The sequence below is a fragment of the Dromaius novaehollandiae genome, chromosome 4 (genome assembly GCF_036370855.1).
Source record: "Dromaius novaehollandiae isolate bDroNov1 chromosome 4, bDroNov1.hap1, whole genome shotgun sequence".
Classification (NCBI taxonomy): Eukaryota; Metazoa; Chordata; class Aves; order Casuariiformes; family Dromaiidae; genus Dromaius; species Dromaius novaehollandiae.
The window spans coordinates 19,337,487-19,350,505 of record NC_088101.1 but is presented as its reverse complement, the minus strand read 5'-3'; the positions used below and the strand labels follow the sequence as shown (position 1 = coordinate 19,350,505).

Here is a 13,019-nt window from a genome sequence, read left to right as displayed (position 1 = left end):
AATGGTGTGAACGTCTCCAATTCCCAGAGCTGATCCAGGCCCCTCTGCACCAGAGCTCAGTGCAAGCTAAGCAGAGCCGGTCCCTAAAAGCGTAGCTCAGGCCGTTCTTTAGAGCGCGTCCTTCTGCTCCTTTGCTGATTCATCTATTCAGCTTTTATAAACAAATTGCTAATACTCCTTGTTCAGAAACGTGAGCGCTCTTTTGGTGAGATGTTCATGATGTTCCTCCTGGTTTTAATTTTATGGGTCAAAATGGTGGAAGTCTGAGGCTGTATAAAATCACATGGCGTGTGTGTGTTTGGGGGGGGGGCTAATACTGAAAACTGCACTGATGTCTCACAGCTCTTGATTTTTTTTTTTTTCAGTCCTCACAACTCCCTTACAGCTTCTCAGGGCCCTAAATCTGCCGCGTTGTCCTAATGCCTAGATTTCACTGTTTGCCTCCTGGGGGAGAAGCAGCCTCTCTCCTTCCCCTGCTACTGCTTACGCCTCGCTGCGGCGTGCCGGGCAGGGGGGGCAGTTTGGGAGGGGCCGCCGCGAGGTATGCCCCTCCCCCCGCGCCGGGGTCGTGAGGCGGCCTCGTGCCCGCGGAGCAGCCGTTAACGGCCGGCGCGGGGGGGAGGGGCGCGGCCCGCCCCGCGGCCGTTAACGGCCAATGGGCCGCGCCGAGGGGCGGCGGGTGCCGGCCCCCTGCGGACGTGGCCGGGCTGGGCCCTGCTGCGGCGGCGCGATGGCGGCGGCGCGGCCGCGGCGCGGGGCCGTTGCTCGCTCCTCCCGGCCGCCTTGGCGGGGGGCGGGCGGCGCCACGGGCCGCCTCGCGCTGCTGCTGCTGCTGCTGCCGCTGCCGGCGCTGCTCGTGGCCGCGGGCGGCCCGGAGGTGCGCAGCCTGCGCGGGAGCTGGCGGCTGCGCAACGGGAACGGCTCGGTGGCGCTGCGCGGGGAGGTGCCGGGCTGCGTGCACACTGCCCTGCGCTGCGGGGGCCTCATCCAGGTACGGTGCGCAGCCCGGTCAGAGGGGCCCCCGGTGAAAACTGCGCCGCTTGAGGCCTGTCCCGGGCCGGAGCGCGGCGCTTATGCGAGCGCTGCTGGGTACCTCGGCCAGGCGTGGTGTCCTTCGCGCCTCGGCTGGCGCAGCGTTTGGCGCCTGCAGCGTGCGAAGGCGTGAAGCGCTGAACCCACCCTCTCGACGCTTGGCTGCGAGAAATCGAGGGGTTTCAGGCATTTCAGTCCAACCAAAAATCTCGCAGAGTACATTGGAACAGTTAAGAGTGTACTCCCTTGTCCGAACCATGAGGAAATCTGCCACGTTTAAAAGAATTGTTTCCCCCATAACGCTTCTCAAAACCTTTATTTTTATGCTTACTACCTCTTTTATTTTTTTGACTTAGGAAAACATAGTGACAGCTTCCTGTGACAAGTCCAAAATCGCATTTGTAGGTTGGTATCAAAGCCCTCGCTCTAGTCCATGACGTCAGGATAAGCCCTTTGTCACTCGAAGTGCATGGCACTGACCGGGTCATCGTTAAATAAGATTATCTTTTAAAAATGAAGTACATGGGAGGTGAAAGTTAAATGTGTACCTGGAAAAAAAGAAATAGAACATAATGAAGTTATCAAAATCATCTATAAAAGTGATAAATACACTGCTATCTTTGTGTGAAAGCATCATGTATTGTCCGAGTATATCAGACATACGTGTATTACCAGATTAACCATGGGCCCAATCTTGCATTTCTTGTACAGTATTTAAACGGATACGTTTTGGATAGATGCATTTTCTTTTTTTTTGCTTTTTATTTTTTCTGATTATTGTCCTGCTCTGCGCTGACTAAAGTCAGGGAGGTATATGGAGAAAGTGACCCCACTCTGAGCAGGATTATTTTAGCCTTATTCTGTGCTGGCATATGTTGGGAAACCCAGTACTAATAATAGTAGATTCTAAGGAGAGTCATTGCCAGATTAAAGAAATAGTCAACATTTTAGAAGTAAATACATCAAAAGGGGATAAGTTGAGCCATTGTGATCTGTTGTTTCAACATCTGTGTGCTAATTTACAGGACGTTTTGAATGTGTACAGCGGGGATGTTAAAAGAACTTTTCTGAACAAGTTAGAAGAGGCAGTGGGCAGGTAGAGTGTATATGGTGAATCAGTGATTAGAATTGTGCCTGTTTCCCCCATGCAAAAGTGCGTAAGATAAGCTGAACATCTCTAATTTTTGCCCATGCTATGAGGCATTGCTATAATAACTGTGATTAACTATTCAGGAGAAACTGTGACCAATGCACTGACTCACACATGCAAGATAATGACGTAATGAAAGACTCATATTTAAGTACTCACACATTAAGTGCTCTTGTGAAGTGAGAAACTATGTTTGCTGATTTAACTACATTGCTATAAGCTGACCTGTAATTTTAGTCATTTTAAACAGCAGTATGGTATTTGGAGTTGAGGCTGTGATCATGAACATGTGCCCGGGCAGAATCCCAAAGCTGCACGTAGTTCGGAAAGCTTACTCAGCCTGCTGGCCAGCAGCACAGGTCTTGCTGATAGGCGCAGGGGTGCTAGGCTAGTTAAATTGATGACGGTTGTTTGTGGACACTTGGAACATGTTTATGTGAATGCAGGTATGAACTTGCCCCACATACATTCTGATACAGCTGGGTATGAACCTGCTGTGGTCTGGAAACTGTTGCTGGGTTGGTGCAGTGCTCTGCCAGAACTAGTATGCTCTGCCAAGGAGCTGAGTTGGCTGAAATACTTCGCTGGTGTAGTTGCTTGGCTACTGGACCTGGCTGGTGTTTGGCTAGCTCCAGTGCAGCAAGAGTAAGTTGCTGGATATTAAGGCTGCAAGATATGGTTTAGATTGCAGAGTAGGCTGCAAGCTACTTGTGAGTGTGATTTATTTCAAATTTAGGTCGATGCACAAGCTGATTTTGCCCAGGGATGCTCTTGATTGCGTGTCGGTAGCCTTACTTAATCTGCTGTGCAGACTATATGTTTCAACTGAAAGGAATCTCTCTGACCCCGAGAGTTTGTTACTCATCTCTCTATATCCTCTTAGCATTCTTTCCAGAGATGTCTTTACCCTTTGGCTTATAAAATATACATTGGATGAACACATCTTTTTGCATGCACCAAATATTCGTATCTTCAAAAATGCTGTTGGGGAAGGTACTTCTGAGTTTCCTACTGAAGTATTATTTTCTTCTTGTGTTCAAGGACAGCAATTCAAATGCTGGATTAAATATAATAAAAGCTCTAAGGGTAGGAGATAGCATCAGAATATGTGTTCAGCTGGGTTACTTTAATAGCATTTCACTAGGGCTCTTATTATTATTTACATATAAAATTAAAAAAAAAAAGCCACCAGAAATGCACATTAACAAGGTTAATAGTTACTTGAATAGAGTTAGCGCAAAGTTTGGGCAAAAGTGCATGCATTTTACAAACTTGCAGCAAATCTATTGCTAAAACTAAATCTCTGGAAGAAGCTTTGCAGAGACAGTTCTGTCTAAGGTTATTTTTAAGTAAACTGTCAGCCTAGTATTTTCTTTGAGACACTCTTCTGATAAGCAAGATGCATCAGCAGGTAACTTAGGCATTATATTTCTGTGCTAGAAATAGTAGTCCTCTAGCATGCACTGTCCAAGTACTGCATGATGCCATTTCTGCTGGCAGGTGACTCCCATAAAATTTCAGATCAGATGAATATGGCTATTGTAACTGAACTTTCTCCTCTGCCAGCCGTTTGCGTTCATACAGAAAGGGTGTTTTGTATTATTAGCTGTCACTTTGATTTATAAAGAGCTATGATGGGGAGCGTGCTAATGCAGGGGCTGGATAATGCAGTTTTCTGCCCCAGTATACAACAAGGGCATGCACTTGACACAGAAGGTTACAATGGTCATAGTCCTACTTCTGTATTACTCTGTCAAAATACATTAGAGGAGACAGAGGCTTACATATCTCAAGTGGTATTTCTGCAGTTCTGAAAAGTAGTGCTTATTTTTAGTAGCTTATTGTGCATTTGTATAAAATATGTCATTGTGTATTTTCTGATAGTTTGTCGTAGTTGAGATTTTTCAGAGCAAGCCAAGAAGGAATTGCATTGATTGGCGTTGGTTCTAACAGGTTAGGTAGCGTTCATTGATGAAAATAGTTGATTGATATATTTATATAGTTTTCTGTTACCTATATGTACTTTGCTGAGCTGTGTGAAAACACATGGAAACATTTAAAAGCCTGAGTGAAACTTACGGCTAATATTAAAGAATACTCAAGTTTAAACAGGTGTTCTCTTTTGAATGCTTGTGATGTTAAAATACATAAAATTACGGTAGCCTTTTACATAGAACAGAGTATTAAAAGAATATTAAGAAAAGTGTATTAATATTTTGTTAGTTATCCTAATATTAGTCTTCCAGCTTTACTCTTCTGTAGTATTTGGCTCAGTGTTCAGCTGTAACTCATCTTGAGCATAAGGTGACATTCAGTTAACTGCCTTGTTGGAATAAGTGCTGAAAATGAATCATTTTAGGATGCAATTCCAAAACTAACGTTCCAAGAATACGATCCATTCATCACTACTGTTAGTTCAGCTTCACTTCAAGCTGTAAATATGTGAAACTGGGCTTGCTGAAGGTTGTATAAATGTCCTCACTGCTATAGCCTCTGAGATGACAAGGAGCGCGTGGGTATAGGTAAGTATTTTAACTATTTAGCTTCCAGTCTGAAGTTGGCAATAGTGGAGTCATGCAACTAAATAGTGAAACATCACTTGCAAGTTTTATTTTGATAATCTGTTACATCAGTGGGACTTTCTTACTGTGTATATTATAAAATATCAGCAGAACTGATTTATGAGAGGAACATGCAAGCAGGTTCAAATTAGATCATAACAAAGCTAGGATAACATAAAAGAATCTTGTTCTGGTTTTCGTTCCCTGTATTACATTTAATTTTATTACAAGTGGCTCTTCTGCCTGGATCCAGCTGACTCTGTCTAGCATCATTCAGGTGTTCACGCCATGCTTCTCCGCACTCTGCTTGTAGTAGCTTGGTGCGGGGGCCTGAGGCTGGCCCTGCATTGGGCAGTATGTGCCTGGCCAAACCGCCTCACCAGGGCTTTGGGCCTCCCTTCTGCTGTGTTCCTGTCTCATCCATTTCCTGCTTAAGAGAGACTCTCAGCTTAGATGACCATAGCATTTCAATATCCCCTTAAAATCATTTCAAGGAGGAGTTTATATCTAGCTGCTTGGTGCTGCCTTCAGTTTAGTACTGCCAGTGCGCTTTTGAAGTCCTGCTAATGTCCTGTTACCTGAACTGGAAATTGTTGCCTTTTGATCCTCTGTAGCAGGGGTTTTTTACTTCATCTTAGCAAGCTGTTTGCTGCTGCTTACAGCACTGCAGCTCGGAGCAGAGAACAAACAAGCAGGGAGGTTGAGTAGGTCAGAATTTTTCCAGGAATTTCAGGGGAGCAGGAAAATACAAGGCTGTCGTGTTTGGTTGCATCTAAAAATAGCCGTAGGTGACTCCACCCCTTTGTGACTTGGTTCCAATAAACACAGTGAGCTGATGAATGTGAAGTATGTTTAATACGTGTGCAGTGTATTTCTTATTGTCTTTCAGAGTCTCACAGTGCCTCTAAGAGTTTTAAGTTTGTCTTTTTTTTTTATCCAGTTTTCTGAAACAAACCTTTAATTTTAATGTGAGCTGATTTAATGTGGGATGAAATTCTATTTCAGATAAGTCCAAACAGTTTGACTTCTATAGATAGGTCTTCCAACGCTCAAAACAGTTACAGTTAGCAATGAAAAAATCTGTAATCTTACAAGGTTATTGGAGAAGTCATTTTCCTTTCTTACAGGACTTTGTTGTGGGCATGCTTTTTTCCTTAACCTTAACTGTCTTAAAGGCATTGCTTGAACATTGACACATGACTAATCTTACTGCTAGTAACATTTGTCATGCTTAAAATGACTAACCAGTGTTAGCATTAAATGGCTTTTCTGTGTGATATATAAGCTGTTTTAAGTAGCAACGGTATCAGTAAGCTGTGAATTTTGTATAAAGGTACACAAACCTGTGAGTTTCCATTCTCAAAAGTTTGATGTTTGAGACCTGTGAGGAAAAAACAGTACTCGTAGAGTTGTACAAAAATATGAGTTCCAAGGGAGTTTTTAGCACCTTCTGTGACACGTATTTTAGCAGTCAATACATTTCGTAAAAGTTGAAGACATCAGACTGTTACAGATGAAAGCTCCTTCAGGAAGAAGGATCTGCAGTACTCTCTGAGTAGATTTAAACAAGCAGCTCCCTTTGTACAAGGCTGTGAGAGCCCATCTGATGATGTAATTTCTGCCTCTGATGAAGCATCCCTACGTTTCTCAGCTGCTAGACAAAGTGTTGCATTCTCCAAATATCAGATCTTTTTTTCACACACATCTTAGTTTCCAGGCTTTCATGGGAGAAACAATACAGTATTTTTACAAAGGGTCTTGATCTTTGACTAAACACTGGTGTTGGTTGCTTGACTGCTAACCAAATGGTTTTTGACTTTACAGTCTGCTGTTGGTAGTGCATTTACAAGTTGTATCTCATGCTTTCGTTAAATGTTCCTCACAAGTGGCAGTGATTGAAATTTAACATGCATGTTTTCCAGAACATAGCCTAAAATAAATAGAATATTAAGGCAAGACAGATGTTATAAATGTGCTTTTTAAGATGTATTCCTCAGACATTTTGCATGTAAAAGTAGTATGAAAAAGTTTGAAAGTCTTTAAATTCAGTAGTTGTTCTGGTAAGCTCATGATGGTTTAACTTCTAGAGAATACACTGTGTTGCCAGTATGGAGGGCCTGTATCTGCCAGCTCAGTTTTACTGAAGTGACAAGAGCTTTCCTTCTTGATTCTTATTCCCTTATGGTAAGAAATTTGATTGAAAGAAGACAGCATAGAGGCAAGGCTACAATTTTCTCTCTATCGAGGCCCGGGGAATAATGTTTATATTGTTCTGGGACTCCAGAAGAGATTATGCTGCTGAGGACAGTCTTTTAAGTGTTATGATTTTGCTCTGCTCTGTAAATAGATTTGTGTGTAGATTACAGAGCCTGACCCTATTAGTTGTAAAACAAATACGAGATATACAACAGTGTCTTTCAGAAGAATTCAAATCCAGAACTGTCACTAGTATCTATACTGACTTCTGGAGTGAGGAGAAAAATTGAGCTTGAGCAAGGCAAATGAAACAGCTGAGCAAATTTTCTTCAGAGTTTAATCTGGATATTCAGAGCAGATAGTTAGCTGGGCTAGTACTGTACAAGACTCTTATCAACAGGAATCTTAATGCAGCTGTACTCTCTCTTCTTAGCTGGGTTTGAGTCATGTAGTCCGGAAGAGGTTGGTCTTTGTTTTGGGAAAGCAGTTCAGCTGTGAGCTGAGCCGTCAGTCACTAACCCAGATACCTCTGAACTGTCGGACAGGCGGATGTAACACAGTACCTCTTGGCTGCCTTTGTGTGAGGTGCAAGGCCGAGGGTTGTCAGGTCCACATACCTGATTCCTCCAGCCTAGGTGAGGAACACTGTGACCCAGCATAAGGTGATAAATACAGCTTGAAGCCAAAGGGGTCGAGGACACAGCTTAGAGCACCTGTGCCTCTGTTCTCACTGAGCAATGTGACTAAAGAGAAGAGAACACATTTGGTATAAATGCTGCATTATTCTCGAAAGCAGTCATTTAATTTTACATGGCAAACCAAATTGTGTTCCTTCTCTTTCTCCTCTTTCTGCCTCCCTCCATTGCCTCCGTGGCAATTTCATTTGATCTTACCATATCAACACCAGTTGACAAGAAACAATAGGAGTGTGTGCTATTATTTTAAACTGTAGGGATTTGTTCACTGCTGTCTCTAGAGGTCTAAAAATCTGTTTCTGTGCCACTTACAGTCCTGTTAGTCTTACTTTCTCCATCATTATGTGGGTGATCATGTTTCTGCCCCTCCCATTAAGTCACAAGCTGTCTTGACTTTCAATTTCCAGCCCAGTCATTTCTTATGTAGAAACAAATCCTGCTCCCTCATTGTAAATATGAATGATTATATCAAACAGGATTTGACCTAAATAGTTAAAGCCGAATATTACTAAGACTTTGCTTTCACATATTACTTCAAAGGTGAAAAGGAGTACCAAAATTAACTAAAATAAGACAGATGGGTTTTGCATTTGCAGACTGTCTGAAAGAACAAGTGCTTGTCTAATGGATATTATGATGCATTTTGTTTAGTAACACTGTTACTAAATAAGTGTTGTAATTTTTTTGTTGGTTTGTTATTAGGATCCATACTATAGATTTAATGATGTGATGTACAGATGGATCTCGCTGGATAACTGGACTTATAGCAGGACATTCAGAACTCCTTTTGACGTCAGGTAAGCAATAAGGATGTGTCTAAATTAGTTCTGTGCCATCTTTCATGCCGAATTGCTTGTTAATCCATCAGCTCAAAATCTACTTAATACTTTTGTGTGTAATAAATTATGCAATAATATGCAGCTGTAGAGCTTTTGCTAAAGGACACTTCAGTAGTTGTTTTTTCCCCATTTTTTTTCATTGTTAAAAATTACTAATGAATTGCAGACTGAGGAAGGATAATAATTAGCTTAACTGGAAGCTAGCCCATCTGATATCTGGTCGGTATGTGAACATGCTGTGTTGCAGACTTGAGCCACTTCAGCTGTTATCTTAATTTGACTATTTAAACATTTGACTATTAAAACATTTTGGAGATAGTTGAGACAACTACTGCTGAAGATAATGGGGACATGTATTATCCATTTTCTGTGTGTTGTTAACTCCAGATATTCTAACAGTTTTACATCCGTATGTCATCTTCTGTAGAAAGTGGCAAAAAGTGAATTTGGTTTTTGAGGGAGTGGATACAGTAGCACAAATCCTGATCAACAATATCACTGTTGGGAGAACAGACAACATGTTCAACAGATACGTAAGTAATACGTTTATTTCTGAAGGTGCTCCTGTTTTTCCTTCAAAGCCCTTTTGTGTCAAACACTTTCAGTCTGTTCAGGTAGACATGAAAATAAGTGCTAGCACTCAGGAAATGTTGACCTGAGGAATGTATGTGTAGTCAGATAACTGTTGGAAAGAGGAGTATACTTAGCTTTCCAGGAGCAGCAGGGTCAGATCTAGATGGGAACGTGTCTTGTTCTAAAAGAGAACACCAGTGCAAAAGAATCAATTCAGCAAATAATATACGTCTTGCTTCTTGGGATCTGTCACAGCTCCAAGAAAATATAAGCTTAAATCTGTTATATTAGCTGTAAATCTGCTTACTAATAGGTATTAGAATGGTTTACATGTGAATATTGAAATGAAAATGTATGTGGAGCAAAGCCTTCATAAATGTTTCCATTCTTTTTTCTTATATAGGATTTTAATTTTTAATGTTGGGATTTTAATAACATTGTCCTTTATCTTTGGGCTTAGCCTATGTCAGCATGAGAGTACTCATCATAGAATGGCCTTGAGAGTGGCAGAAACATTCAGACCAATTTTATAGCTTTAATGTTTAACATGATTCTGGGTACTGGTAGAAGGGAAAATGCCTGCTTTTCTCTTAGAGTCAATAAAGGAAGAGTTAAAGGAGGAATGTCCTCTATCTGTCAGTTGAGTAATCGAGTCACAAAGGAAATCAGGTTTCTTCATGTCTCAGCAATTACCATTCTGGCAGGTTTCATTGCAGAGGTGCTGGACAGAGACGAGAGACCTGGATTCTGACACCTGGGTCTATGTGACCTGGGACAAGTCACTTGGGTTCTCTGTGACTTAGTTTTGCTATTTGTGAAATAAGAAATTTCATACAGCTTTTATGAAATTATAATTATTTAATATTTGGAAGGTGTTTAAAGATTACCAGTAGCAGGCTCTGTAGAATGGAGAAGTGGTTTATTTTACCCTTATTTCTGCAACTTCATTGTGTCACAGATTGTAACAGTTCGTGAAATGGCCTTTAGTGTAAAACCAGAATGAAATGTATTAGATTGAGTCTAGGCTTGCTGTGACCCAGACTTCTCTGTTGTTCACTTGTTCACACAAGAAGTACCTCTGCAAGAAAGTCTCTGTGAAGGCGCCTGTGGAGGCCGCTATTTACTTTGTAGTTTTCTGCTGTCTGCTATAGAAGTAAGGCAAGTGATGCTAGAAGGGTGTTCGCAAGTTGGGAAGAAGTGCCAAGACTTGGACTGTCGCTAATGAACACTGTGGAGAAGAAATGAGTATTAGCCATTGGAACCATATTGTCTTGATAGCACAGGATAACTGTGAAACCAAACATCTGTCCTTCTGTGCAGTTACACTGAAGGGGATCTTGTGAGTTGATGAGGAGGCTCCCAAATGCTTTGTTTGGTGCTGACATGGAATGTGTATCTGTGCATTTTAGGGATGGGGGTGGAGAGAGTATGAAATATGCCTTTGCAGCATTTGTGCAAAAGGCAACTCAGTGCTCTGTGGTAGATAAGCTGGTAGCACAGTGTGAGTTGGAAGGACTCTGATCTAGATCAGCTTTCTGAATGGGAACAAAATGTCTTTCTAAAGATTCAGATGAGTTCTGGGTGAGGAAGGAAGGTAAAGGATCTTCTGCCATCCTCATCTTTCAAGCAATTCTTTGTGCAAGCAGAGTGCTGCAGCCTGCAGTGGAGGCTCAGAGTGGGCAAAGTGCTTTGCCTAGAAAGATCTCCTCGTATCCACAGTCTTAATGTACATTTTCTTTTTTCAGCTTAAGAGGTAGCTTTTCTTTTCCTCCAAAACCTGAGCCTGTTGAGGCTGTAGTTCAAATGCCTTTGAATAACATCTGTATGGTACTAAAATCCCAGTGTGACAGTGATTATAAATTTCATAAATAAATGTCAGAGCTGTAATGACTTTGTTCTTTTTTCTTGACCTAGAGCTTTGATATTACCAGCGTTATTAAGGAGGTCAATTTTGTTGAAGTCCGTTTTTTATCAGCCATTTCATACGCAGCAGAGCAGAGCAGATTCCACAAAGCATACAGCATCCCCCCGGCGTGCCCTCCACCTGTGCAGAAAGGAGAGTGCCATGCTAATTTCATCAGAAAGGTAGGGGCAGATTTGTCTGTCTCTTGCTTGAGGCTTGAAAAGAGGAAGTCACCATGTGCTTTCCTTACAGATGTATTCTGAAACCTGCAGTGTCACTGTATTAGTAGAGCATATTTTTCCTTGCAACTGTCTTCTGATGCCCCTCGAAGAAGCCTATAATCCAGCATGTTGCTAATGTAAGAGGCATGACAAGGTCAGGCCAGCCATATCTAGGTGATAAGAATGTTTAAGAGGCTGTTTTTTTTCAAGGGGTCAGCAAGGAGACTTGCTGCTAAGAAAGCAGGAGAGCGGTGGGAAATATGTAATCATTACATTTTGATCCACTGGGTGAGTTTAGCAGTGTATACTGACAATAGAGTTTGCTGTTAGAAATACCAGAGGATATTGCCAAGGCTGTAAAAATCTCAGCCAAGAAGCTTTGTGAGTTTTTGCCATTGCTCGTGTGCTGTGCTATTTATACTGGGCAGCTCTGGCGTGTCCTGAGAAGTGTTACCTAACAGAGGACCTGTTCTCATCTTATTACGGTGTTGTGTTAAGTGTGACTTTAAATATGTATTCAGTAAAAACAACAGCGTTATATACAATGAGTGAAGCTCAGAAACTCTGAATTAAGACATTGCTTCACTGCTGTTAAAGCTGAGTCTTGGTAGACTATCATTTGTGTAGCATCTCACATATTTCTGACAGCTTTGCAGCAGTTGGAGGCAGTAGTTGGTGACCTTATTTTAGAATTGCCACTTTTTTTGCATGTGTGTTTTGCATGTTTTTTTGTATGTTTGTCACCACTTAAATGCCTTTTTTCGTTAAGTGACTTTTGGTCTTTTTAAGAAAGTCCTTTAGAGCCTCGTCGAAAATGACTAGAATCCTTTTAATCCTTTTAACTGGATCTAATTTCTTTTAAATTTTGTTAATGAAGAGGTAGATTTCATGTTCTCCTGGGAACATTCTTCAGAATTAAGATGCTGTCTTTATTACTACATGATGCTTTTATTTTTACTGCATTTTAGAAAGTTGTTCATTTCTTCTTCTGAGTCTGTGTGCCGTCTCCACCGTATTTCTTAGAAATCAGTGCAGGGAGGAGCTTGAAAGGAAGAAGGCACTTGAACAGCTGTAGTCTTATTTATAGAGCAAAAATGGCCAGGAATGATTTTTGTGCTTTACTGAGCTATACCTTTAAACTTGTAAGAAAGTGCCTCAGTGCTCTTACAGAAAGGAATTGATTGACTGTGCTAGGAAGCTCCTTCAGACATTTCCAAAAACATTTTTCATTCCAAGTATAAGGTGACAACAGCAGAGACGGTGCATTTGAAAGTAAACAAATGCACCAGGACATTTCTAAAGTAAGCTGGCAGCTTACAATCTTACAGTAATGGAGAGCTGTTCACACATCTGAAGTTCAGTATTAAATGCAGTAAATATGTATGTCTTAATAAGAATTGGTGGTAAAACACAAGCCTTTCACTGGTAATGTACCTTAATGATACGAGTGTATTTTTCTCATGATGTATTACTTCTGATAGTCTCTGCAATATTATTAGTGAAACCTGACAGTGTGTCGGTGATAAATTTGTTTATTTTTTATAAAGGGAAAATTATTTCCAATCTGGATTGTTTTCTAAGAACGTATTGTTCCTGTTTTTACACTTGAAATAGGTACAGTGCTTGCTTCCTGGAAGGCTCTTTTGCAACTTGATAGGCAGGCAGGCCGACTCCAGCGAGGCAGGGGATAGGCCAGGCTTGTGCAATGTGGTTTGCCAAAATTAGTATGCCTTGGCTGTAAGTTATTAGTCTCTAAATTTAGAACTGTAGGTCACTGTACAAGACTTTAAGGAGATCTATTGTATTTGCTTTGGGGGCTGGGGCTGTGCGAAGCTTGGAGGGCAGCTGC

At 41.5% G+C, this 13,019-nt stretch overlaps 1 protein-coding gene across 1 annotated transcript in view; it reads left to right on the top strand.

The window, feature by feature from the left end:
• Positions 1–668: 668 nt before the first annotated feature.
• The window catches only part of MANBA (mannosidase beta), a 46,488-nt gene continuing 34,137 nt past the window's right edge, over positions 669–13,019 (top strand). The window contains exons 1-4 of the mRNA XM_064510541.1: positions 669–991; positions 8,337–8,431; positions 8,901–9,006; positions 10,961–11,131. Of these exons, the coding sequence (XP_064366611.1) occupies positions 731–991; positions 8,337–8,431; positions 8,901–9,006; positions 10,961–11,131 (633 nt within the window). The 5' untranslated portion in view covers positions 669–730. The remainder of the gene's footprint in view (positions 992–8,336; positions 8,432–8,900; positions 9,007–10,960; positions 11,132–13,019) is intronic.